At 43.1% G+C, this 26,824-nt stretch overlaps 1 protein-coding gene across 1 annotated transcript; it reads right to left on the bottom strand.

Annotated features, from left to right (window-relative positions):
- LOC146517685 (zinc finger protein 638-like) lies at window positions 1-26,610 on the bottom strand. Its single transcript, XM_085163859.1, has 25 exons — window positions 26,501-26,610; window positions 16,557-18,225; window positions 14,469-14,530; window positions 13,809-13,838; window positions 13,021-13,217; window positions 12,325-12,432; window positions 10,683-10,861; window positions 9,941-10,156; window positions 9,694-9,792; window positions 9,431-9,465; window positions 9,008-9,054; window positions 7,894-7,931; window positions 7,674-7,793; window positions 6,848-6,979; window positions 6,678-6,719; window positions 4,862-4,996; window positions 4,409-4,573; window positions 3,920-4,297; window positions 3,343-3,837; window positions 3,114-3,254; window positions 1,567-1,741; window positions 1,257-1,487; window positions 1,007-1,108; window positions 720-841; window positions 1-420 (listed from the first exon to the last, which is right to left on the bottom strand). Exons 2-25 carry the CDS (start codon window positions 17,880-17,882, stop codon window positions 364-366), a joined length of 4,632 nt encoding a protein of 1,543 aa, XP_085019985.1. The 5' UTR covers window positions 17,883-18,225; window positions 26,501-26,610; the 3' UTR covers window positions 1-363.
- Between the last annotated feature and the right edge of the window lie 214 nt (window positions 26,611-26,824).

Consider the following 26,824-nt stretch of genomic DNA (forward strand, 5'->3'; position numbering starts at 1 on the left):
CTCAGAATATTGATATCTTTATTTCACAGCTGAAATGAGACTCAGGAGGAAAACAATAGTTCACTAAAAACATTTCGATTGTGTACGATTCCTGATGGAGTTCATCTTCAGCCGCACAGTTTCCATCACTAATGTTATCTATGAGATGCAATCAAATTCAGCCTCCCCCACCCATCAAGAACCAAAACAAACATCAGATTTGGACGTGGCGACGCCGTGAAGCAAACAGCAACTGTCTTTAGAAATGGAGTTAAAGTGTTCAATTAAACCTCAAACATTACAAAAAAACAGTTAACAGTTCAAGTTTAAAATGTGACAGTTTCCTAAATCTACATGAGAATCTGGACCCAAAGCATCAGGAGTTCAGCTGGAGTCGGGCTTGGCAGTCTCGCTCGTAGTTTTGGACGTCTTCAAGTATTTCTAGGAGAACGTGGACAAAATCCATAAGAAAGCGATTAGAGCAGAACAAGTTCTTTGTGATCAAACAGATGTGTGGGCGTGTAAACTGGTTACAATCAGAGCTAAAAGTGTAAGATGAGCCTCAGCCAGGTGTGTTTTACCTGTAAGGCTTTTATTTTGGTCACGTTAGCAAACCTGGGACTTCTTGCCTACTTAAGTCCTACTTATTTAAAGGTGCACTCAGACTGGTAATGAGTAGGAAACAAACAACAGACTGAACTCCGTCTTCATACATCCAGACTAATAACTACGTGTTCTACCTGCAGCGTCTCGTAGTGTTTGCGGGTTTTGCAGTGGCTGATTTCAGCCTCCTTGGAGCCGCTGAAGAACCGAGCGCACACCTTACAGAAAAAACCCGTCTTCGGGACCAGGAACTCCAAACCTGTGGACGGACACACAAACAGAATGACTCTTGGTCTAACTGTGGGGTGCATGTTAGCATTAATGCATAAATCCTGCTGACTCAGAGTTTGAATTCAGATGTCAGGACATCTGAACAGCTGTGAGTGAGCCATGCTACACAAATACAGACAACACAGTTTCTTACCCACTGGGTTGCTGGGGTCAAAAGGAGGGAGGGAATGTTCTGTTTCTAATTTCTCGCTCTCCTCTTCAGCACTGGGGTTTTGTTCAGATTGCTCCTGTTTCCCTGCAACAGACCGGACAAAAACAGGGCTTAACTCAACCCCTGATCTCATCCCAGGTCACCAGTGCTGTTTGTTCGGGGGGTGAATCTGTGTATGACACCATCAGCCAACCACTTCTTCTTCTCAAGATGCTAAATGAATCCACCTCACCAGTTTCTGCAGCTGTCTCTCTCCTGTCCTTGTTCTCCTGGTCCTGCACCTTCAAGTGTTCCTCCTGTTTGACCAATCCCATCTTCTCTTCTTCAACAGACTCACGAGGTTCCAGAAGATTCTCCTCATCGCCATCTTGGCCTCTTTCTGCTGCTGAGGAGGAAGCTGCTGCAGCTGCAGGGACGGGAACACTTTGGTCCTCTGGGGCGAACTCAGCAGTTAATGAGGAATCTGAAGGGCAAAGACAGACTTCAGGTTCAAGTACGCCACATACAGAAGGGCTGAAAAAAACATGGTTTATTCAGAGTACCTGGCTGAGGTGTGACGTCAGCCTCGGATGGGTTATGCACTGGGCTGTGTGCAGGCTCGGCTTGTGAAGCTGGCGGTGGGGACACAGCAGCACTGGGGAGCAGATTAGCTGTTACATCCCCCTCAGGTGTGAGCTCAGGCTTCGCTGGAGCTGCTGTGACATCAATGGTTGCGTCCTAGAAGTAGAAAACAAGAGGCGGCACATGCTGCTGTAAAGTTTCTCACTCACACTCAGGTCCACCTCATGTACAAATGACACAGGGATCAATAATGCATACACCGAACCACATTAAAACTAAGAAATATCCTGTCTCAGAGTGACGCTGAAAAACTACTTCCTGCATTTCTTACTGCCAGGCTGGACGACTGTAATTATTATCAGGAAGTCCTAAAAACTCTCTTCAGCTGATCCAAAATCCCGCAGCAGGAACTATTTCTCCCACAGTGGCAGTGAATCCAGAACTGAATCACATACAAGTGAATTTTCAGGCTCCGTCTTCTAGGCGGTGCTGTATCAGCCCAACAGAGCCCTCACACTGCTGTTTACCTGTTGTTAGTAGACTGGGAGGCGGAGCTCCTCCCTGTGCCAGTTTCAGAGGCTTTTCCTGTTATAAAGGAGTTTTTGCTTCCCACTGTGGGGTTTCTCTGTATTATTGTCCCAACCTATAATACAGAAACGCAGTGAGGCGACTGTCGCTGTGATTTAGTTCTGTAAAAATAAAACTGCTTCAGTGTTTAGAGCCTCTGAGTGGATTAGACTCTCTGTGACTCTATAACACAACACTTGTGCTGCTGCAGTCCAGAGACTAGCAGCAACACATCACAACACATCTTTTTGATTTCTTCTTATCAAATATGTATGAATAATTAAAAAGTCACTAAGATTGCAATTACTGACCGAAAGCCTGCTTAATAATTCCCAGATTTGTAGCAGCCCTTCCTCCAGCTTCATATCAGGCTTTTAAAGTCTTCTTTGAGCTTAGATTTAGTTTCAGTTTGACTAAAGAACTGAAACACAGGATCTTTGTTTTTACCACAAGCCTGCAGCATCCACTCTCGGATGTCTGTGGGTGCAGACGAAGCAGTGGAGTCATGAAGGAGACTTAAAGTGTAAACATGGACAGAGTGATGGAGACAGTCTGTGCACAGCTAAAACCAGGAAGGTCTGTGGTGACAAGAAACCAAACAGACCCATAAAGAAAGAAATAATGGCGGTGTTAGCGGTCTCCCTCCTAGTAGAAACACCCGTGGTATCTATTGGAAGCTCGTTCTCTGGTCACTGCATTCACACAGTCAGGTGTCTGTGCCACCGCCTGGCAGGGTGGAAGCATCAGCCTTTACAGCAGAGGAGTAAAACATATTCTGGGTATTTCTTCTTTATAACCCCGAGAGCCTCCGTATCATTTCAAAGTTACATGAACCGTCCCGAGTGACAGGCTGGACTTCAGCGAGTATAAAAACACCAGTGGGTAACAGGAGAAGAGCATCGGCTGAAACGTCCTTAATCAAACATGATAAGTTCTGTGTGCACAGCCACAGTGAAGCTACCTGTGGAGTGTCCTGTGGGACACATGTGGGCGGGGTCTCCCCTTCTTCTGATCTTTTGAGTGGAAGCTCGGCCACGTCTCCGACTTCGTCCACGGTGACAAAGTCACTCATGTCGAACGGGAACTCGTCCAGCTCCTCCTCCTACGATCAGGGAAGGACAAAGACACAGGATTGCAGATAAAGCGATGGCCTCCACACGCTGTAAACTTCAGCCTTCACGTCTCCTCACCGCGTTGGCGTCAGCCTCCACACTGTGGCGCTCATCCCTCCCGTAGCTTAGCCTGGATCCCTCCGACCTGGAGGAAAACCTCGACCCCGATAAACCGTTGCCGTGGGCCCTCTTCCTCTCCCTTCTCTCCCTTTCCTTCCTCTCCCACTCCCTTCTTTCCTCCTCCCTCCTCTCCCTCCTGGATTTCTCAGCCCACTCCCTCTTGGCTCTCTCCTCCTTCTCCCAGCCCCTTCGGTCCCTCTCCCGTTGCCTCTTCATTCGCTCCCTCACCTCCTTCTCCTTTCTTGCCTCTTTTCTCTCCTTCTCCTGCCTCTTCACCTCACCTTCCACACCCATCTGTTTTTTGGTCATCTCTTTAGTCTCTGTTGCTTTTTGGCCCAGCTTAGTCTCTGTCTGGTGTTCCCCCTTTTCTCCACCGGGGGGTGCTGCTCTGCTGCTGCCGGTGGGCCCTGTTCTGCACTCCACAAGCAGCGCATTAACCATGGCTTGAGTTACCTGGTGACGTCACAGCAGAAACACTGTTTTAATTGTCAAACATCATTTGTATGCATGTAATCACGTGTTTGTGTGCACACACCTTGGGCAGCTCGGCTGCTTCCTCAGAACCTGCTTCGCCGTCCAGGCGAGGCGGCTGTGACTCTTCGTCTGCAGGAGTTTGTTCTGCTTCAGATGCACTGACTTTACTCTCCTCTGTCGTCTTGACGTCAATGCCTGACGTTCCCGTTGTGTCTGCTTCTAACTGATTCTCCGGTGCAGAGTCACAAACCGTGAGCTCGTCTTTTTCCACGTCACCGTCTTTGCACGCCTCTAAAACCTCTTCAGCTGTTTCCTCCCTGCCCGTCATCTTATTAGCATCTCCGTGTTTGTCAATCCTCTCCTCGGGAGATCCTGAACTGTGCGCTGCTTCCTCTCTGTCTGCAGACGTCTGCTTTGCTTGGCCATTCGCAGGTGGATCCTGCAGATGCACACGCACGCACACACAAGCATTTAAGAAAAGCTGAATCTCCAGAAATGAGTAAACGTACATGGACCGTGTTAACTGTAACCAAATATCAGTGGTAGTGACCTCGGATGCATCGTGAGGGGCAGCGATGGCTTTAGTCTGCGTGCTGGCTTTGGGGTCGGGCTTGCGGGAGAAGAACAGCGGGTTGTTCTGGATTATACACGGAAACGCCTGGAAGCGCTTGTACACGGACAGGGCCATGGCTGCAGTGGCCATCTCACAAATCACCTGAGCAGGAAGAGAAAACGTGACGTGAAGCACGTGAGGTTTCTTTGTTTTGCAAAATGTTTGTAGGGACTGTGAGGGGTGCATGTGGATGTCACCCACTGGTTTTAAATGCTTACTCTCAACCACAAAAACAAACAAGCTTGTTAGCAAACTGCATGTCTGCAACAGTCGGGCAAACAGCAGTTTAATGCTATGAAGTTGAGTCCTGTGTCTTTACAACTTTCCTCGAGGTGACTCGAGGTTTTTAAAGCCGAGCAGCTGAGTGTTGCACAGCTGCACAGCTCTCACCATGCTGCTGAGCACGAGGGTCTTGATGACTGTTCCAAAGCGTCGCACCAATTTCTCGACCTCAGAGGACCCGCTTGGTGTGTCGGGAACATTCCCAATAACCAGCAGGCTGTTCCAGCTGACTGGAGCTCGACTCTGTAACACGCAGCAACATTTAATGACTTTAATGCAAACTAGCAGCGGATATGGTTGTTGATCATTTCCTTCAGCTGTATTTTTGTCATTAGATTTGATTTAGGTCAAGTAAATAATGAATAAATATATGGAACATGGAAAAAATGTGCTCGAATGTGTTCAAAATATCAAAATCCACCTTCGCCTTTTTCTCAACTTCCTGCATTCAGAAGATGTTCAGAAAGCATGAGCGGTCACTCAGCCGTGGATCTACAGGGGTGCCACCTCTACAGCTACTCCAGTTTTGTACATGACAGTGCAGTTTATTAAAGCAAGCTGACAGTAACACTTTTAGCATGGCTACAATTGACTACGTGCACGTTAGCATATGCTACTTCCGGTGCGAAAACTCCTGTGGGGAGCTTTGTTTCCGGTGTCCTATTCGCGCCTTGTTTACGGTCCAAAACAAGTTAAGCAAATGAATGAATCAAGCGGCGATTTACATTTCTATAGATGTCTCGGGCATTTACCCAATATATCTGTAAATGATGTTCATCGACTTGTCGATATTTTTCCCCGCGCCTCAGAGCAAAAGAGAAAATGGATTCAAATGTTATATTTCTCAGCTGTCCCTCGTTTATCGCGGGTGTTATGTTCTAAAAATAACCAGCGATAGGTGAAATCAAGAAGCCAATTTTATTTTTGACGGTGCAAAACGTTTCGTGGACATCGTGGACATACAGCCCTGCACTTCAGAGTCACACTGCTGCACCGATGCAGCGATTCTGTACAGGAGAGACGTCACGGAGGAGATCGTCTGCAGCGATCAGGACGCAATGTGATGTAAAAAAAAGCATGCAAACTTGCACTAAAGAAACAGCGAGGTGAAAGGTGAACCGCGTTATAGCGAGGGACCGCTGTAATTTTGAGGGTAAGTCACAACATACCCTTCGTAAATACTAATGTATAGAAACCGTTACCAGCAATCGTTCATTTTTTGTGTGGCTTTTTTCACGGTTTGTTAACATGCTGTGTAGGTGTGTACTTGACTAGCTGATAACGACATAACGGAAACATCTGGTTTGACTATTGTTCACCTGTAGTTTGAATGCTGAACATTTGCCTGTTTAAATCATAGTAACAGTCACTGTACAGAGATGTGCTTCTGAATGTGGACGATGTGTCTTCTGCTGCAGTTCTGCTTGTGTTGAGTGATGTAAACAACTGATCGATCTAAACTAGGAACCAGGAAGTTAGCATTTTCTCGTGCACAGGGTCAATAAACCTTAAATAAACCACATAGGCACCAAAGCTATGGGCTACAGAAAATAAAGCTATAGACTACATGTATATGAACGTGTGTACTTACTGTATTTGAACCACATTTAATGCACATTACAGAGCTAACACCTGCATATGAGTGGAAAATAAACGCCCCTGCTCTGACTTTGAAGTCAACGTCACTGAGATTCAAAATGGTCATTTTTTAAGTACACACATCTCTGGTGTCAACAGGTGACCTTCAGGAGCTGACCTTTGCTCTGGAGGTCACTGTGGTCTTTGTAGACACACTTCTGGTATTAATTTAAACTCCTACGTCACTTCGCTCTCGAGCTGATGTACAAACCACCAGCAGCCTTTCATGACTCAAAACTCAAAAGAGCTCATAATGCTGGGATGAAGGACGTGAAGATGTACTCACTAATGGATCCACTGGTCCCATCAGAAGATTGTAGAGCGCCACCTGTGTGAAGAGTGTTGTGTTCAAATCAATCATTGTTTAAGGAAACCAGATCACATCGTTCAACTGAAGATGCACGACACAGAAAACTAGAAGCAACAGAGGAGTGAAGACGATCAGCCGAGTCGTACCGGTGTGTTGAAGCTGATGTGTTGTTTCAGCGGCGTCAGTTTAACCTCACAGTCTTTCACCTTGGCAGGCACGAACGTGTGGACCTTTACCATCTCCTGAACAACGTCCATGTGTGGCACTGACACAAGTGCCTAACACACCAAAGGAAAGTCATTTGTTACACAAACAGCATCATTTTCCACTGTCAACATTTCTGAACGAGGACACTGAATCTATACAGGAAACAGTCTGCAGACATATTACTTATGGACACTATTAAAAGTGAAAACACACTCTGGAGAAATGTGTTTACTGATGCAAAAAGACGAAGGGGAAACCCACTGATCCAGGTACTGGCTTTAACCATCCCAGTGCGAGCTGATCCCAGCCAGGCAGAAACATCATTGTGTATTTATGACATTTATTGAGAAACTAACCATAGAGACAGTTAAGGCTGGTCTAAGAGTTGACCTACAAAAGCCAAACCCATGTATGTGTAACATTAGGAAGAGTTGGTTTAGTCAACCAACTGTCAGCTCTGCTTTCAGTTGGCAGAATCTGTGCATGCTCACTAATAAGAGCAGGTCACATGACTCACTGCTGTTCGCTGCATAAAACAAACTTGTGAGTTGCTGCTCGGTGATGAAACGAGACATCCTCGACATGCACAAATGTAATATCTAAAGCAAACTGATGGGAGAGACGACACTTCAGTTCCTTCATCTTAACCTGACACTTTCAGTGACCCGACAGCAAAACGACAGCAGGCGAGGACGTCTGTCTCACCTCGCTGCTGTGTCAAAGCATTTTCTCATCTATTAGAAACAACAAAGTATAATTACTAACCTTTCCCATTTGTGTTGCCAGGATGATGTCAGAGGGAGTGTCGAAGGGCTGGATCAAGTTAATGATGTCACATTCTGACCAGCCGCTCTCAGGAAGTCCTGTGATCAGCAGCCTGCCTTTCTGTATGAGACAGTTTGTATTAACCGATGTCTTTCTCCTTCCCAGACAGACATGGTGGAATATGTTACACTAATCAAGCTTCAGTATACAGATTATGTACCTCATTAGACGTCTTCTGGTCAGCGTTGCCTTCTGCAGCTGAGAGTCATGGTGAGAGGGCGACAACGTGAGTTAAACTGAGCTTTCAGATACAAACTCATCTGCACATCAGCTGGTGTTTAATTCATTAAGACAGTTCAGAGGAAGTCATGATGTTTGCATTTTGTTGAAGTGAGGTATTTGGATCATGTAGTGATGACTGAGTCTTATCTTCTGTTACTATGAATACATTAAAAGCAGCTCTCATTTCTAGAAATATGGACGAATTTATTAAACCCCCCAAAATATGACCAGAGCTGGGACCAGGAAGCACAGCTGCAGTCTTACACGCCTCTCTGCAGCTTCTCTCCTCCTGCTACCCCCCAAAAACCCATCTCCATAGAGACTGTGTCAAAAAAACAAACTAAATACCAGCAACAAACAACTTAAACATAGAAAATCACAAAGAAAGAACAACACAGTATCCACATCTGAACCACAGAGTAAAACTGTGAAATGTGGATTATTAAATATTAGGTCTCTCTCCTCCAGTTTGGATTCAGGAGACAGACACTATCTCTACTTTCAAGATTAGGCTTCAAACTTTCCTTTTTGCTAAAGCATATAGTTAGGGCTGGACCAGGTGACCCTGAATCCTCCCTTAGTTATGCTGTGATAGACGTAGGCTGATGATGATGCATTGGGTGTTTCTTCTTCACTCACTATGTGTTAACAGACCTCTCTGTATTGAATCGTATCTGTTATTAACCTCTGTCTCTCTTCCACAGCATGTCTTTATCCTGTCTTCCTTCTCTCACCCCAACCAATCACAGCAGATGGCCCCGCCCCTCCCTGAGCCTGGTTCTGCTGGAGGTTTCTTCCTGTTAAAAGGGAGTTTTTCCTTCCCACTGTCACCAAAGTGCTGCTCATAGGGGGTCACATGATTTGTAGGGCCTACCTTACAATATAAAGAGCCTGTTGTGATTTGGGTCTGTATAAATAAAAATGTAAATAAACTGAATTGAATTTTTAAAAACACAAACTACACATTCGTGGCAGTAGCTGGTAGTTAAGTAAACCATGACTCGTGTCTTTGGTGGTACTGCAGATGTTTCCTACCTGCAGATGTTTCCTACCTGTGTCTGTTCCAGCTGCATCTTTGTTCTGTTCTACGGACGGTTTGCTGTGAACGAAAGAAAAACAGGATTTCAAAAGCACCATCAGGTCATTCTGACCCTGTCCTGCAACAACAGTCACGTTTTTCATTCTTTAATCATATTCTTCTTTACATTTTAATTAACACAAAACAAGTATTTAGGTAAATGTTTACAGCTCATAAAGTTAAAATAGAGATTAGAAGAAACTAATAAAGGGTTCAATAAATAAGAGATGTAAATAATGTCATTATTACAGAGGAAGAACATGAAGTTTTGGATAGCGTGTGGCACTAGTTATAAAGATGAGACAGACTGAACAGCTGACTGCAAACAGAAACACGTTACATGGATTATTGTAGGGTGTTTGGTAGTTCTAGTGTTGAGCCAATAACTGTGACAAACCTGTTAGCATCAGTGGACTGTTCTCCTTCAGGGCTCTGTAAGAAAGAGGGAGGAGCAGTGAAACACAGGTGTGTATTAACACTTCTTCATCTGTGGCACAGAACACCTTCTGTAGGTGTCACAACAGTTGTCTTCAGCTTTAAGCCTCACTGAGGAAAGTTCTAGATGATCATGTTGCTCTGGAACCTTCTCAAAGCCAGAAAGCCGGATTGTCTGGATTGTTACACGGACATGATTCAAAATAGGAAAAACATTTCTCACACCTTAGCTACTGAAGCTGTGATGTGCTGCTCTCTGATGGAGAGGTTTGTGGAGGTGGCCAGAGCCTGGGCGTCTTCAGCCTTCACCATGCATACAGAGGCCTGAAACACCAGGACAGAGATTAGACTAGCCAGACTAAACTAAACTAACAGATCACCACATTTACAGAAAGGATAAATGACACAAAAAACACTTTTTATTTTTAGTTATCATCTGTTTAAAAAAGAAACACCCTGCCCACTGACCCACCTTCTGTCCTTGGCCCTTCTCGCTCTCCTCTGAACGCGGCATGAGGATGACGTTATTGATCTTTCCAAAGGCCCCGACCAAATCGGTGACCTCCTGTTCAGAGGCGTCCTCTGGGATGCCCGTCAGATACACCAGACGATTGGCAACAGACTGAGAGTCCTGTGAGGCTGGAGTCACAGTTTTCTTCTTCTTCTTGGCCGGTGGAGGCTTGGCAGACTTACCAAAGAGAAAGCAACAGCACATGTTTAACCGCAGTTTGTGACAAACATGAGCCTGACAGTCAATATGGGTTAAAGAACACAGGTTTAAGTTGGAGATATAGCTGCCAGTAAATGATTTGAACAAGCTCTGGATGAAATTACACAGGAGAGGAAGGAAACCTGTAGCACACCTTTACTGCCTTAGTTACCTTTGTTGCCAAGGTAACTTTTTTATTGTGTTGTCTCAAATTAAATAATCTTGTCCTCGCTCTTCCAGCAGCTGCCACTGTAGGCAGCACCGCATGTCTGACGCTACATTACGCTACAGAGCTGCAGTGTAAGCGTGAGGATTATATGATCTAAATGTTTTCTAGAATATTACCCCTCCATCTGTTCTGCTTTTTATCAGTTATTTACCCAACACGTTCTTCCACAGTGTTACCAAGTTAAACTGAAAATGTGGACCGAGGTGTGTCTGAACTGTGGCTTTTGTCAGAACTAAAATAAACTATATTAAAGGTGATGTTAGTTTTGTCACTTACCATCTTAGCCGTCTTAGGTCCATGCTTGTTCAGAGCCTTAAGGCTTTTGGTGGAGGGCTGTGATGACCCATGCTTGGAGCCGTGACCCCCCAAGTGTGAGGCTCGATCTCGGCTAGTGTCAGTGGGGTGCTTGGTTGAGTCACGGCGTGGACGCTTCACAGCAACGCGAGAGAAACTCCCTAAAACGGATATGCCGGGAAAACAAAATGACAGCATGTTGACCTGTGTATTTGTTTCATTACTAAGAGCTAGTACATGTATAATAACATCAAACTGCTCTGTCAGGATCTGTAAATGTAGAAAACGTGGGACGGACACCAGAACCAAACCAGGATGTTTCTCATGTGCAAACACACACAGTTACACCAGTGTACAGGGAGGGGCCGTTTATATGGATACACCGTAATAACATGGGGATGGTTGGTGATGTTAAAGTCCTGTTTGTGGCACATTAGTATATGTGAGGGGCAAACTCCTCAAGATGGGTGGTGACCATGGTGGCCATTTAGAAGTCGGCCATCTTGGATACAACTTTTGTTTTTTCAATAGGAAGAGGGCCATGTGACACATCAAACTTATTGGTAATGTCACAAGAAAAACAATGGTGTGCTTGGTTTCAACGTAACTTTATTCTTTCATGAGTTATTTACAAGTTTCTCTTTGTTCACAGCCATTGACATGTCGATGGCTGTGGGTCCATTCTTCATCAATGGAAACCTCAAGGCCACTGGATATTTGAAATTGCTCCATGATGATGTGTTTCCTCTTTATGCACTGAAGCTGGCACGTTCCCTGAGTTCTTCCAGCAAGATGGTGCACCACCACATTATGGGTGCCAGGTCCGAGCATTCCTAGATGAACAGTTTCCTGGAAAGTGGATTGGTCACCGTGGGCCAGTTGAATGGCCCCCAAGGTCTCCCAATCTGACCCCCTTAGACTTTTATCTTTGGGGTCATCTGAAGGCAATTGTCTATGGTGTGAAGATACAAGATGTGCAGCACCTGAAACTACGGATACTGGATGCCTGTGCTGGCATTTCTCCTGCGGTGTTGCTATCAGTGTGTGAAGAGTGGGAGAAGAGGGTTGCATTGACAATCCAACACAATGGGCAGCACATTGAACACATTTTATAAGTGGTCAGAAACTTGTAAATAACTCATGAAAGAATAAAGTTACGTTGAAACCAAGCACACCATTGTTTTTCTTGTGCCATTACCAATAAGTTTGATGTGTCACATGATCCTCTTCCTATTGAAAAAACAAAAGTTGTATCCAAGATGGCCGACTTCTAAATGGCCACCATGGTCACCGCCCATCTTGAGGAGTTTGCTCCCTCACATTTCCATTGTTTAAGCACTGCTTCCAGCCAAGAGTGATACCATATATGCCCCATAGCTGCAGAAAAGGCTAACATTGTTATCTTTTTACAAAAAAACAGCTGAACATGAGAGGTTTTTGGACAAAGTTTGTGTTCTCCATTCTTTAAGCACCGGTTCGAGCACCGTTTAAGCACCAGCACCGTTTCAAAAGTACCGGTTTGGTACTGGTATCGGATAAAACCTAAACGATACCCATCCCTATATATCAGACATATGTTGGGTGTTTTCTGACCAAAACAAACAAAAACCCACCACACACTAACCTGTTGAAACCCTGTCCCTCCGGGCGCTCCAGTACTCTCTGAATGTTCGGTTCATATTAGACGGACTGTGTGAGCCAGAGTGGCGGTACTTCAACCGATCCCTGTGTTCTAAATGCAAAATGATGAGTGAAGTCAGAGGTTTTCCAGCACAGCACCTCGTACATAACAAAAGCATAGTGCACACCTTATTTAAAAGCCACAGGTTGCACCATATCTGATCTATGTAAATGGTTTTCATTAGGCTACTGGTCCTGTTAACTGTTACCACAAAGTTAAAAAGTGATTAAAGATTTGACTTGTTTAACTAACAAGTCCAAATATATCCACTAATTAAGACAGACTACACCTCTCTTCATTTAGCCGTGCTTCAGTGGTCTCCTGATAAATAAAAAGCTGCCTGTTAGTGGGAAATAAACAGCCCACTCCACACCCCAAGCCTCCATACAATATAATTAGAGCCCATGCATTTAAACTACGGCTCAATGCAACAAAAGTCATCTTTAAAACCAAACCTAAAAACTGATTCGTGAACAGCTGAACTCAGTTGGGGAGCTATTAAAGGTGACTGCTGTTGTGATTTTGGGCTATATAACAAAAACTGAATTGAAATGGCACAAAATTATATTTCAGAGGAGTGTAGCGTGATTACACATTGTGAACTGTGTACATCATGTTCCCTTCTGGCATGAGATGTACCTGTGTCATGCGTCTGCTGTGGGTAACGCTGAGGGGAATTACGCCTCCTCTGTGGCCTGAATGGGTGGCTGTCCACCCGACGTTTTTTTGAAGGAGGACTTGGAGAACGAGAACGAGACAGGGACTGAGACATGGAGCGGGATGGAGAGCCATCCTTGGGATCCCACAGAGCACGGCTGCCATATCGTCCACTCCGACTAGAAACAGAAAGAAAAAAAGATTAAATTGTAATGAGCCTTCGTTTTAGCCACTCACACTATGGAGAGGCCCAATCAGAGGTCAGGCTCCTGTTTCTAACTGCAGGGGGCTTTGGCTCTATGATGGGACACATTTCTGGATCAGGAGAGCGATGCAGGAGGAGCTTCATGAAATTCTGTTTGCTGTTTCTTTCTATTTGTCATCAATTTCTTAACTGCAGCCAATACTGCACAGACATGTGACTGTTACACTGTTGTGTATAGTTAACCCTACAGAGTGTTCAAGTGCCCATACTGAACAATAGCAATTTGATAAAGCTGTTAATAACAATAAAGCACATTCTATGCAAGGAAGCAAACTGTAGTGAAGATTACTTTTACTCATCCATCACATATGGACTCATTTATGGAACAAGACAATTCAGAACCACCTTCAAATGTATAAGCAACACAACTTCTAAGTAATTTCTCCTTTTTTAAACACTATCAAGTTATGTGAAACCTTTTCAAGCCATCTGATTAAAGCGACTTCCACTGGTTGTGGAGCTAAAAACAGTTTATGGGAACCATTAGAGGACAGGTCTGACTGACCTTCGCAGATTTGGTTTCCAGCCAGGGTACCTTTAGAGAAAAACAAGCAGATGGGATTATCAAGAGAGTCAGGAACCTATCAAATACAAGACTCTAGGTCTTTTTCCTCAGTATATGATGAGACCATCATATCCTGAGGAAAAATACTTTCAATAGCCTGGAAGGTATTTGTTTAAAAGGTCATTGTCCTTTTTTGACAGTTGAATCATTGTTGGTCTCATCCCTTCCCCTGTCTAACTGTATTCTCCCCTGAAACGTCACTACTGGTGCTCACCCCAACTGATCGCTGCACATAGCCCCGCCCCTCCCGGAGCCTGGTTCCGTCAGAGGTGACTTCATGTTAAAAGGGAGTTTTCCTTCCCGCTGTTGCCACATGCTCTGTCATAGGGGAGCGTCTGATTGTTGGGCTTTCCTTTCTAATAGTATAGGCTCTTTTTGTCCAGACCACCAGCACCAATAGAGCTGGAGTCCACTTACATGACAGAGCATTTAACTTATTGCCCCGGTATTCATCTGTCACAAAGTAATTCACAAACAATATGCGTGTAACTTTGCATGCATTTCTTACTTTCTGACACCTAAAAAAGCACAACAGTCATCACTATTTATCCTGCTACACTGCAGGTAGAAGGTTTCAGGAACACATTAAAGATTCCTCACTTGTTGCGCAGATCTCTGCAGGCAGCTGTGTGGTTGACAGTGTTAACATGTTTAACCCAGTCCTGGAAAAAAAAATAAAATCATCAAATCTTCATCAAAGACAGAAAGTCAAAGAAATTTAATGTAAATTCTGCGTAGTGGATCTTTGTGTCAGCTGGCAGCATGGTGTGCAAAAGGCCCGTGTCTGGGATTTGGTCTTTCTGCTCACATCCTGTTACAGATGCTGGCAGAAGTGACATCGTTTGTTTATCTGGTTGCACTCTTCTATTTCCACCATCTGAAGTGTAGTTACTCATCTTCAAACTAACAAAAGTCAGGCAAATGCTGTTCAGACCAATCCAATGTCTTTTTTGGACACTGGATTGGTCTGAACAGCATTATTTATGTACCAATCAGTTTCCTATGCTGTGGAATCCCTGTTAGATCCTGGGATGTATGAAAATGAATATATTCAACCATTTAAAAAGGTCATTATGCCAAGTGATTAGATTGTCTCCACCTTACTTATTCTGTCTTTTTGTTTTTCTTAAGAAAAGTTAAACCAACTGTCAAATATGGGAAATGTTTGTGTCTCTCAACTATACAGGTTCTTAAAGTTATATTAATTATAAGCCTAAACATAGGTGATTACAGACAATTCAACTTTATTTATATAGCGCCAAATCATGTCAACAGTTGCCTCGAGGTGCTTCAAAGACAGTACAAACAATTGTCAAACTTTGATGTCTCAATGAAAACACAACCTGCAGGGATACCCACCACAAAACCAAAAACCAAAGCACTGAGTAAAAGAGTTTATTTAACAGTAGTAATTTTAAGAATTATTTCATTATCCTTGATTTTCCTGAGTTTTAACAGCTTTTTAAAAGGATTTATTCAGTACACACGTTTATTACTACAGCTATTAAAAAACCAAGAAGTAGTATCCTATTTAAGCAATAACTCGATGGAGTTTTATATCAAACAGCTAATCGGGAGAGTACTTTTTGAAGAAGCAGTTCCAGGTTTAACCTTTTGATAAGTTTGCGGAGTAACATGTTTCACAGTTAAGAAACAGCCGATTTCTCCTGCCATAGTGGCAACGCTTTCAAATCATTTAACTTCACCAGACAGTTGCCTCTTCTCTTGAAGAAAACCTGGTAGTGACAAGACCCTGAGGTTTCTGAAGAGGAAAAACCAAACGTCTGACTCTTCTGTTTGTGGAAGCACCTCCTAATTTGGGCGAGGATACGCAGATGCTGTCGGATGACTACACACCAACCCCCACCTCTAATGGTTGTTCTAACGTATCAATGAAATCATTACGAGACAAAAGGAAGTAAAGAAAAATTGGTCTTTAAGTTGTTGCCATCTTAGCAAGTTGATTTCCCAAACAATCAAAGAACCAAACAAGCAAAAAAACAAAACAAAACAAAAACCCAAACCTCGATTTAATTACTATTGTGATTTACCATCATGGACTCTCCACGAGGCTTTGCCATCACCAATGTTTTTGTTTACCTGTCCCCAAATAGTTGACTAAAAGTTGGTCAGTGAGAGGCATCTTAGTCAAAGTTCACAGGATGTGGCAACATTTAGAATACTTTAATAATCCCTAAGGAAGGAAATTATGTTTTCAAATAACCATTTACTGCACTCCATAGATATTTAAGAGTAATTAAATATAACAGGGAGTAATTTGAAAGTGTGGGATTGCTTTCTTTAAAGTGGGGAAACACATGAAGTCCCAATGAATTTTATTTAAAGCTTGTTAAGTCCTACCTACTGATGTTAGTACCTCCACAGTTCTCTTTTTATCCCTGTGGTAGGGTATGTTAGCAACACTTAAGGGAACTTCAGCTGTGACAACAGCTTATATCCAAGACGGTGACGGCCACGTGTAGCTGTCAGAAGTACAAATATCTGGCTTAATGATTGATGATTTCTGCCTTTTTTGTGTATAGGAAACATCATCCATGTAAAAATATATAAAACACAACATCTCGACAATTGTCTGGTGAAGATTGCGGACTACAATTTATTACTCAGAGGTACTCGTTTAGGAAAACTGTTGGACACTGTTAAATGGGCATTCACGAGGGCACTCACCTTTTCCTGGTCACACACTATGTGGCATAGGGAGCAGGTATGGGGATACACCTTTGGAGACACAGCTGAGAAATCACTTATCATGGTGGGTGTAGGTAACTTCTTGCCGCTGCTGTGTGGTTTTGACCCACAGGAAGAGGACAGGGACCTTCTCGAAGAAACGTCACTCCTCGTTTCAGATCTTTGTTTGGTTCCATCATGCCTGTAGTCTCTGTCTAGATCACGGGATCTAGGAGATAGCGAAAGTTCTTTCCCTGGTGAATGACTGCTCTCGCGCTGGAGGCTGCTCGTCCTGCGATAGTCACTGTCTCCATGCTTGCTTGGTTCAGTGTGTTCCAAATGAACCTGCCGTCTTTCACTTTTATCTACTTTTGTAGCCGATGAAGAGGACAAGGCTGGGAACATTTTAACTGTCCGTTCACTAGACAGTGGTTCTCTTTTGAAGTTCCCCACGTTAGCGCCTTCGTCCTTGGTGCGACTGGCATGCCCATAGTCAATGACTTTACCGGCTGTCTGTGTAACAGTAAGGAGGCTGGGCACTTCTGGAGAGGGAGGACATGCCAATGCAGACGAGTGGGAAGGAGGCAATGGCATGTCATGGGCGCCGTGTGAAAATGAGGATGAGCTAGTGGAAGCCAAAGTCTTCTGTTTCCCTGACTTGTTGATTTGGATATCACGGAGTATGAACGGCAAGGTGTCTGGGGTTAACTGATCATCAGGGTAGTGACTCAGGACTTCCAAGTCCTCATTTGAAAGTCCAAAGCTAGCCAAGATACTTCCTGCGCTCTCTGGTGTGTATAAACTCGGACCCTCCCCACTGGCACCGTGGACATGCCGAACTTGGTTCGAAAGAGATTCACATACAGACGGAGTCCAAATTGAGAGTCTTGATCCTGCTTGGGTGTTCTGAGGCTGTTGGGCTGCTTGTTGTGACTGATGACTTGAAGAAGGTGGAGGAGCAGCAAACAGTTTAGCTGGAGGTTGGTAGCTTGACCAATCTACTCTCTGATGGTGTTCAGACTGACTGTCAGTGGGGAGGGATACTGGGTTAGAGCCAAAGTTTCCATGCTGACTGGTCCCAGAACCTTGGTTCTGGTGTGGATCTGGTTGGGTCATGTGATCAATCTGGCGGTGGTCCATGTCCCTGGCACCCCGGATTGCCAGTGCAGACTCAAGCTCATCAGGTAGTTGGGTCGGACGAGGAAACTGGAAACCCATCACCTGCATATTAGAGCGAGTCTGATGTTGATTCGGAGGTGGCTGACGAGGTGGCGGTCTGCCCCCATTAGAAAATGGCTGTGAGCCCTGTGGGTGTTGGTGATACATGGCAGCAGACGGACAAGGCCGTGTGGTTCTGTAGGTTTTATAGCTTGAGTACCCCACAGCCTGAGGTCGATTGAGAAGAGTCAGGAGGGCCAGGTGAGGAGGTAGCGCTGCTGTAAACCAGTTGCTGTGACACTGGCTGCCGAAAGTGATGGTCGCTAAAGCAGCAAGCTGCCGGAGAGCAATCTGTGCCTCGGTCTCAACCTGCGCCAATCGGAGAGCTATCACTCCAGCAAGACCAGCCGTAGGCCCAAATATGAAATGGGTCCCTCTGGTAGTGTCGGCGATGGGCTCCAAATTAAGGACAGGAGTAAGACGTGAATTACTGTCTGTACGGACAGCGAGGCTGAGGTGAAAAGCAGAAATATACTATTACAAATAAACGAGAGTTCATTTTTCATTTCAACAGCAGCTTTTAAATAAAGTCTCTGTTTTATCTTCCAGGCACTTGAAAAGGTTTACCAGTCCTCGCTGTGTTTGCGGTGCCTTCTTGAAAACTTTAAGAAATTTGGTCAGCTTTAAGTCTAGTAGTGGAGCGTGTCGCCCATCCTGCTTTTCCTTTGTCATGGAAAAGCAAAGCAACATTATGCACAAACAACTAACAGTGAGAACGATGACCCCAAACAACAAATACTAACGAAACAACCAAATTAAACACTACACATGTTAATCTAACCTGACAGGTAAAAACCTGAACATTTCATCCAAAGCACCAATCATTACCCTCCTATATATATTAAACACAATGCAATGTGGCTATAATGACAGTCGTCTCCTGGGTAAAATGTACAGAACAAAATCACCCTACAAGTGCATAATGCAGTTTTACCTCCCACCATTCTAATATTTAGAAATTAGGATTAACACTTACCATTTGCTGAAAGTCAACATGATCAAGCAGAAACAACAACGCATTTTGATTAGTCTGTATGATTAGAAAAAGCACTATAGAAATCCAAACACGATATATTAAAGCTAATAAACTAAATATGCTTCCTTTAACAAGATGGACTAGTCGGGTTGAACGGGTTTTTAAACAGCATGAGTAAGCATTGCATTCTTTAATGATCCTTATAGTAAATAGCATGACCAAATTTCCTGCGTCTGAGGTCAATGTTTTTGAATGAATCTTAAGAACCTTTAACCAAATTGTGTGTGAGAGAGAGAGACCGAGAGAGCGTTTGTTATGATGATTCAAAATTTAAAAGCAATGCAGTTTTTAAACTAACAGTGAATCTAGGCTAGGGCTGTGCGATATGACCGAAATCTCATATCCCGATATAAGACATCAATCGTCCCAATAACGATATAAATCACAAACATTTAACATTCTCTGTAAATTCTGTGAATCTTGGGCAGCTCGACTTGCGTGAAGTGTTTCCAGCTGGGCGTCCTGTAGCTGGAGTCGAGTGTTTTAACCGATGCATGAAACGATACATTTTTAGACATAAGTTGTAACGGCCGCCGTTTTCTTTGTGAGTATTTATTACACGGCGTGCTGCCTGTTCTAACGTTTGAGTCTAAGGTTTATTTTTTTAGCGCCTGACGGCTCTTTTTTGCTTCTCATCTGTAAATAATCTGCTCTTTCAGTTTATTTTGAAAAGTCTCAACGGGATCTTGAGCTTTATTGTGAAAGGTTTATGTGGAAAATAAACCAGCGGACACGCGATGGTTTTACCATCGTTGTTGCTAACGACAACGCATAAAAACAGGCGCTTGTCCGTCTGTAGTGTGGTTATATTAAATATACGAGAAAGAGAGAACTTTGAGAAATTAATATACAGTTTATTTTGCGACACCACGAAACAAACGATAGCGTAAAATGAAACGATAGACGTTTTTATATCGTCATCAGATATATATTGTTATATCGAACAGCCCTAATCTAGGCTCTTCAAACGCAACATTTTTCCATCTCTAACAGAGACTTGAGTTGTCAAAACAAACAGACAAAACAAAATGGATACACTGATATCAAGTGACAGTAAAGCTTACTGCTGGATTGGACACATTTGCAAGATCACTGATACCCTGACACAAAACATGACACAGCATGGATGCAGACAGGCCCAGCTCCTCCGTCACTAACAGCTGACGTAGTTGATGTTCACAGCACCAAAGGACACATCATGAGGAATTTCAATAGATTAGTAAAACTCTCTTTTCCACAGCTATCCAACAGTTATAAATGTTCACATGGCTGTTAACATCAACCAACTATTACTGACTACTAGGGCTGTGCGATATGACCAAAATCTCATATCCCGATATAAGACATCTATCGTCCCGATAACGATATAAATCACAAACATTTAACATTCTCTGTAAATTCTGTGAATCTCGGGCAGCTCGACTTGTGTGAAGTGTTTCCAGCTGCGCGTCATGTAGCTGGAGTCGAGTGTTTTAACCGATGCATGAAACGATACATTTTTAGACATAAGTTGTAACGGCCGCCGTTTTCTTTGTGAGTATTTATTACACGGCGTGCTGCGGGGAAAAGCCTGTTCTAACATTTCAGTCTAAGGTTTATTTTTTAGCACCTGGCGGCTCTTTTTACTTCTCATCAGTAAATACTCTGCTCTTTCACGTGATTCAGTTTATTTTGAAAAATCTCAACAGGATCTTGAGCTTTATTGTGAAAGGTTTATGTGGAAAATAAACCAGCGGACACGCGGTGGTTTTACCATCGTTGTTGCTAACGACAACGCATAAAAATAGGCGCTTGTCTGTCTGTAGTGTGGTTATATTAAATATAAGAGAAAGAGAGAACTTTAAGAAATTAATAATAACTACAGTGACCATCAAATCATGAAAAAAATATCAACGTAAACTGTTTATTTTGTGACACCACGAAACAAACGATAGATGTTTTTATATCATCATCCGATATATATCGTTATATCGAACAGCCCTACTGACTACCATGACGTCGGTCTTTCAAAGTCCTTCTTTTGGCTGCTTTTTCATTTATTTTCAGTCCAATTCTTGTACCTGACTATTTTCAGAGAAATATTATCTTCTTTGTTAATCCACGTGATGCTGACATATGAATCACACAAATATAAAAAAAGGCTCTTAACTAGTGGAACAAACCAGTGTTGTGCCTACATATAAACAACAAAGAACCAAATTATAATTTACTGCACTTTTTTACTAGAACCCTGCCACAAAATACATAACTTGGTTCCATTTTCTCAAATTGAATCTATAAAAATGCTAAATCTAACAGTTTAATAGGCATAAAATAAGTTCCACAACAAGGTGAGTTAACCTGGCGTATCTCGGCTGATATGCAGTATATTTTGAAATAGTCAAGAAAAGTAAATAACAAAAGAATAATTGGGAGGCCTAAAACCCTTTAGCCAGTGGTATTGTGGATCTCATCAAAACTGATGGAATTATGAAAGGAGAAAAGTGCCATTAGATCTATCTGGAACAAGACTCCATTTTTCAGCATGATATTGGACCAAATACACACCCTTTCCAAAAAGTTAGAGTATCATGGAAAAGTTGATTTATTTCTCTAATTCCATTCAAAATGTTAAACTTTCATAGATTATAGATTCAGGACCCACAACTTAAACAATTTCAAGTACTTAGTTGTTTATTTGTACATGATTTGGGCTTCCAGCTTACGAAACCCACGAAAACAGGAATTCAAAAAATTAGAACACTGTGAAGACATCAACCCAAATTTTACAGGGCATGACTGTTTTAATTCAAACAGAGAAGATTCATCTGGCAGAGATCCAGAGAGAGGGGAACGAGGCAGGAGTCACAGCTTCGAAAACCACCACATTCAGACGCATGCAGGAGATGGGCTACAACTGTTGGGGTCCTCGGGTAAAGGAAAGTGTGCTTTTCATTCGGGAATCAAGGTCCAAGGGTTTGGAGGAAGACGGGTGAGGATTACAACTCAAGCTGCTTGAGGTCCAGTGTGAAATATCCACAGTCAGTCTTGATTTGGGGTGTAATGTCCGGTGCAGGTGTTGGTAAACTCTGCTTTCTTAAATCCAAAGTCACCACAACAGTCTACCAGAGTGTTTTAGATGACTTCATGATTCCTTCTGCTGAGGATCTGTATGGAGATGCAGATTGTATCTTCCAGCAGGACCTGGCCCCTGCCCATAACACCAGAAGCCCCAAAGCCTGGTTTGATGGCCATGCCATCACAGTGCTTGACTGGCCAGCAAACTCAACGGAATTTTTTGAAATTCTGTTTTCGTGGGTTTTATGACCTGGAAGCCCAAATTATGTACCAATAAACAACCAAGTACTTAAAATCATTTAAGTTGTGGGCCCTGAATCTATAATCTATGAAAGTTTAACGTTTTGAATGGAATTACAGAAATAAATGAATGTTTCCATGATATTCTAATTTTTGTAAGGGGTCTGTATTTACTCATATTTGCATGGAAATATTCTTACCCTGCACAAAAAAATTAGTTTGCACACAAAGTTACCGTTAGATTTATGAAACATGCCCTATTTTGTTCTCATCATGGCACTAGTAAATGTGAATTATTTGGAACCAAAGACAATCTCCAGATTTCTTCATACTGTCCCACCCCAGTTTCTCTAAATAAGTAGACATGTTTACTAGGGGTGCAACGATACTCGTATCGATATTGAACCGTTCGATACAGTGCTTTCGGTTCGGTATGCATATGTATCGAACAATACAAAATTTTTAATTTATTTTATCAACTTTTCTTCTGACGGTGCTGTCTGTGTTGAGCGCTCAGTGGATCTGTGGTCGACAGTGCAGCCTAGGCGGAGTAGTCGAACGCAGATTCACTGAGCGCAGGGCAAGCTAGCAAGACAGAAGTTAAGCTCGTTGCAACATGGCAAATTGAACCTCCCCCACCCTCATTCAGATCTGGCGTTTGGAACTATTTTGGTTTTCATGTGACGTATGACCCTGAAGGTAAGCGCGTCATGGACTATAGTAAAACAGTATGTCGGATGTGCCAGCAATGCTCAATTACATTGGTGGGAACTAGTGCGTTAGCGCAGTTAGCTCGTTAACGTGTTAGCCGTCCAGCCCCACGTACGGGGCGATCCGCGGTAGCTCGTTAACGGAGATTTGCCGTGTTGTGGCGTTAACGTCATTTCAGATTAACGCTGACAGCACTAGTGGGAACACAACGAATATGACTGCACATTTACTCCGACATCATCCTAGTGCAAAGACAAGTGGAAGCAGACAAAAACAACAAGCAGCAGCTACAAACTTTACCCGAGTCATTTAGACAGCCGTTAGCACATGATTCTCCTTATGGGGACCTGATATGTTTAATATGCTGCTGAGAGTATAGCCCAGAAGAAGCGTATAGTATAGCTTTTATTTTGGAAAGAGACATTTCTCTGTAATAAACTCTGTTTTCCAAAGATGAGTGATTTCTCCATGAGATAGATTTATTTTTTATTACTTTGTTGTTTCAGCAACATTAAATTTAAAAACTGTACTTTTGAGTTAAAATATATATTTATAATTTTAATAAATGACAAATTAAAAAAGCATGAACATTTTTTGTATCGAAAAAATATCGAACCGTGACACCAAAGTATCGAACCGAACCGTGAATTTTGTGTATCGTTGCACCCCTAATGTTTACCTCCAGATGAAGAAGACATTAGTAACAGAGTAACAGTGTGTTAGGTCCAAGAAGAAAGCTAGAAGAGGTGCAGTAATCCAAGGCGTTTCCGTGGAATTGACGACCGCTTACAATAAAATGTAAAAAGCATCAGACCGACCCTGAGATACTCAAGTTAAAAAATACAATTATGGAATCAAAGTTGATATGTACCACAGGTATCAAGCTTGCACCAGTGCAAGAAAAATCATGTGACCGATACAGCTGCTGTGTCACGTAGCGCTGAGGTGGCAAATTCTGTTCATTCGAAAGCACAACTGTGGGTTCATGTGCACTCGTGCTGAGGAAACCGTCTTTGGTGCTGTTTGTGTGTTTATGTTTTCAGCTCGTCAGCGGCTTAAATGACCTTCTTCCCAAAGGTGGATGGGCTCTCTCGCAGCGATGCAGTGAGAAGTGCAGTTATTACGGAGGGGTTCAGAGTAGAGTACTCCTACACATGTAAAGGAGACGACGTTTATCACTCGTTTGGTGTCCACATATCAAACTGGTTTAGTTTCTCTCCACACTCTTTATCCAGGTTATATTGTTTGAAATCCAACAGATGTCACTGTTAAGCAGCACACCAACACAGTGTCTGTCTAACAGTGCCGACACAATAAAGGCAAAGTGCTACACACTCCATGAAGCATCATCTACCCATCACTACTATTAGCTGCTGTTATCCAGCATTAGTGACATCATGGACCTGGGCACTTAGGAAATAAACTCAACATGAGAATGTACTCAAACTGTTTATCAGAGCAAAATGTGAGTTTTAGGACCCTAAAGCCCAACATTAGCTGACATAATATCGGCTGTTGTTGTTTAGCCAGCTTGTTGTCCACTGTCTGGAGACAGGAGGGTCTGTATTATCTGCTGACAGTAACTACAACTATACTGTAAATAAATCAGCCTTTTAAGCCCATTTTGTGTGTTAGAGCCCTGACTTAAGGAGGAAAAGGATGACATCCAGATACAGGTAGCACTGTCTCTTTCCTTTGTGTTTTCACGCCTTTGGTGAAGGGGACCCCTTCTCACATGAAAAACAGATATGATGTGTTGTACCTTACTGAAGCCAATGAATGAAACACAAACTGTGTATCACATTCTCCAGGAAATATCTGTGCATTAACTTGTGTAGAAATTGATAAAGTATCGTTCTACTTGACTCCAGTCTGCCGATGAGTGTTTTTCACACAGGATGAAATACACCTGCTCAATCCATCAAATTTTTTCACTTTGATCTGTGACAAACTGAAGCACTTTCCACGTCTCCTCTATCAGGCTGTGGGACTGTAAACGTTAATGGTTACATGGATCCAATTTAAAGTTTCATAGCTCTGGTATGCAGCTGTTACCTTAGCAATAAACAGCAGCACCAAGAACGCGCTCGGTGATAAATTAACTAACTGGACTTCTATATAGTTATAGTTAGGGATGGATCAGGTCTCCTCCCTTAGCTAGGCTGCTGGGAGCCAGAGGCTGCAGCAGAGTCTGCATGAGCCTGGTTCTGCCAGAGGCTTGTTCCTGTATAAAGAGTTTTTCCTTCCCACTGTTGCCAACACACTTGCTCATAGGGGGATATCTGACTGTTGGGGTTGTCTCTGTTTTCTCTCAGTTACTGTATGGTCTTACTTTACACATAACTACAAGTTGTGATTCGGCACAATATGAATGAAACTCAATTGAAGTCTTTACAGACTTTTCATCAACCTTTGATAATGTCTCTGAGGTAGATGTGACCAATCTTCTGTGGAAGAAGAGTCATGTGATCTATGAAACACCCAGATTGGTTAGATGTGCCTGGAGCACTTCATTCATGTGATCAACATTGTCAGTGTAAATGAATCCAGATAATGAAAAGGTACCTCTGTGCTGCAGGGTGCTGTCAGAACAAGCCACACATTTCATCCTGAGCCTGGTTCTGCTGAGCGCTTGCTCACAGGGGGTCATATAATTATTATTATTCCACTGTTTTTACATATTTTAGTGTTTTTACTATGTTTATTATTTTATCGTATTTATTATTCTTATTGCATCTTTGATATTTCTATTGTTCAGCACTTTGATCTTGTGTTTTTAAAGTGCTATATAAATAAACTATGATGATGATGATTGTTGGGATTTCTCTACTTTCTTTGCATTATTGTAGGGTATTTATCCTTTATAACAGCCGGGTGCAAAATGCTAGCATGCAGGGCATACATGGAAAGCCATAACTAAGTGGCTGTCATAGTGTACAGAAACACCTGTGACGAGTACGGAGACGCCGACAGAGCTAAGTTCCTGTGGGACCCACAGCACATATGTTGTAAGGATTTTTACAGCTGCTGCTGATTCCACAAATGTAGATTTTGGGAGAAATCGACATCTCAGCTTGATATTTCGGACAGGAGCCACGCCTCGTCATTTCACGCAGCACTGTTTTCTGACCATCTAAAAGTGAAACTATCCGCAATTTCAGGTGCAGATGGACTGAAAGAGCACAATCCTCCGGACAGTCAGAGCTTCAAGTGCGACAATGTGGCCTTTGCACTGCCGCATGCAGAATGCACAGGGCGAGCATATTTTCTTATGTCTGTCTTGTAGTCTAATGTTCCTGATTTTCACAACCCCACAGAGACTTCGTGAATTTTCTGCACGGTGCGCAGAAATCCGCTCGTGCTGCAGGGCCTAGTGTTGGTGTTCTGAACCGGGAACAGCTACCTTATTTACCCTTAGCGTTACCGCTTACACACCGGTGCAGACGTACAATCAATCGAGTCCCTAAATGGAATACAACAGCCTGCGCTGGAGTGAACGGAATACTATATTTGTTCTAAAGAAAACCGGGAAAACACTGAGTCTCTACATACCAGCCATTTTGGCTTTAACTGGTTTTTAGCTACCGCTAACGTCTGCTACTGGAAAGCATGCTAGCAGTTCCGTCACACGAACAGCCGCCGATACAATTTCTAGAACACGTCCCTGCATCTGAATAAATACCTTTCACTGTGAGCTGACGTAGGTCTTTGTTTTTGCCGAAAACCGCGAATCCTCTTCAGCCAGTTAGTGTTTGCCCGTGTTCCGCCATCGGCTGCAACGGGAAACGCTTCCGCCGTGGTTTTTCAAAATAAAAGCAACCTGACCCTTACCTCTAACCATATTTCAAAAAATATTCATAATAGTAATTTGGGTGCATTGTGTTAAATCTGTATCTCACCAAAAGCAGCAAAACCGAGTGTGTTTCTCAAAAATATTGTTGCTGATAAATGGTAAATGGCCTGTATTTGTATAGCGCTTTTACTAGTCCTAGGGACCCCAAAGCGC

The sequence above is a fragment of the Neolamprologus multifasciatus genome, chromosome 6 (assembly GCF_963576455.1).
Source record: "Neolamprologus multifasciatus chromosome 6, fNeoMul1.2, whole genome shotgun sequence".
Classification (NCBI taxonomy): Eukaryota; Metazoa; Chordata; class Actinopteri; order Cichliformes; family Cichlidae; genus Neolamprologus; species Neolamprologus multifasciatus.

Coding starts and splice junctions, on each gene's coding strand:
- LOC146517685 (XM_085163859.1), bottom strand. CDS start 17,882: ATGTATCACCAACACCCACAGGGCTCACAGCCATTTTCTAATGGGGGC. Junction 9,793..9,940: donor AGAAGGGCCAAGGACAGAAG/GTGGGTCAGTGG, acceptor CTGGTGTTTCAG/GCCTCTGTATGCATGGTGAA. Junction 7,794..7,893: donor ACCAGAAGACGTCTAATGAG/GTACATAATCTG, acceptor TGTCTCATACAG/AAAGGCAGGCTGCTGATCAC.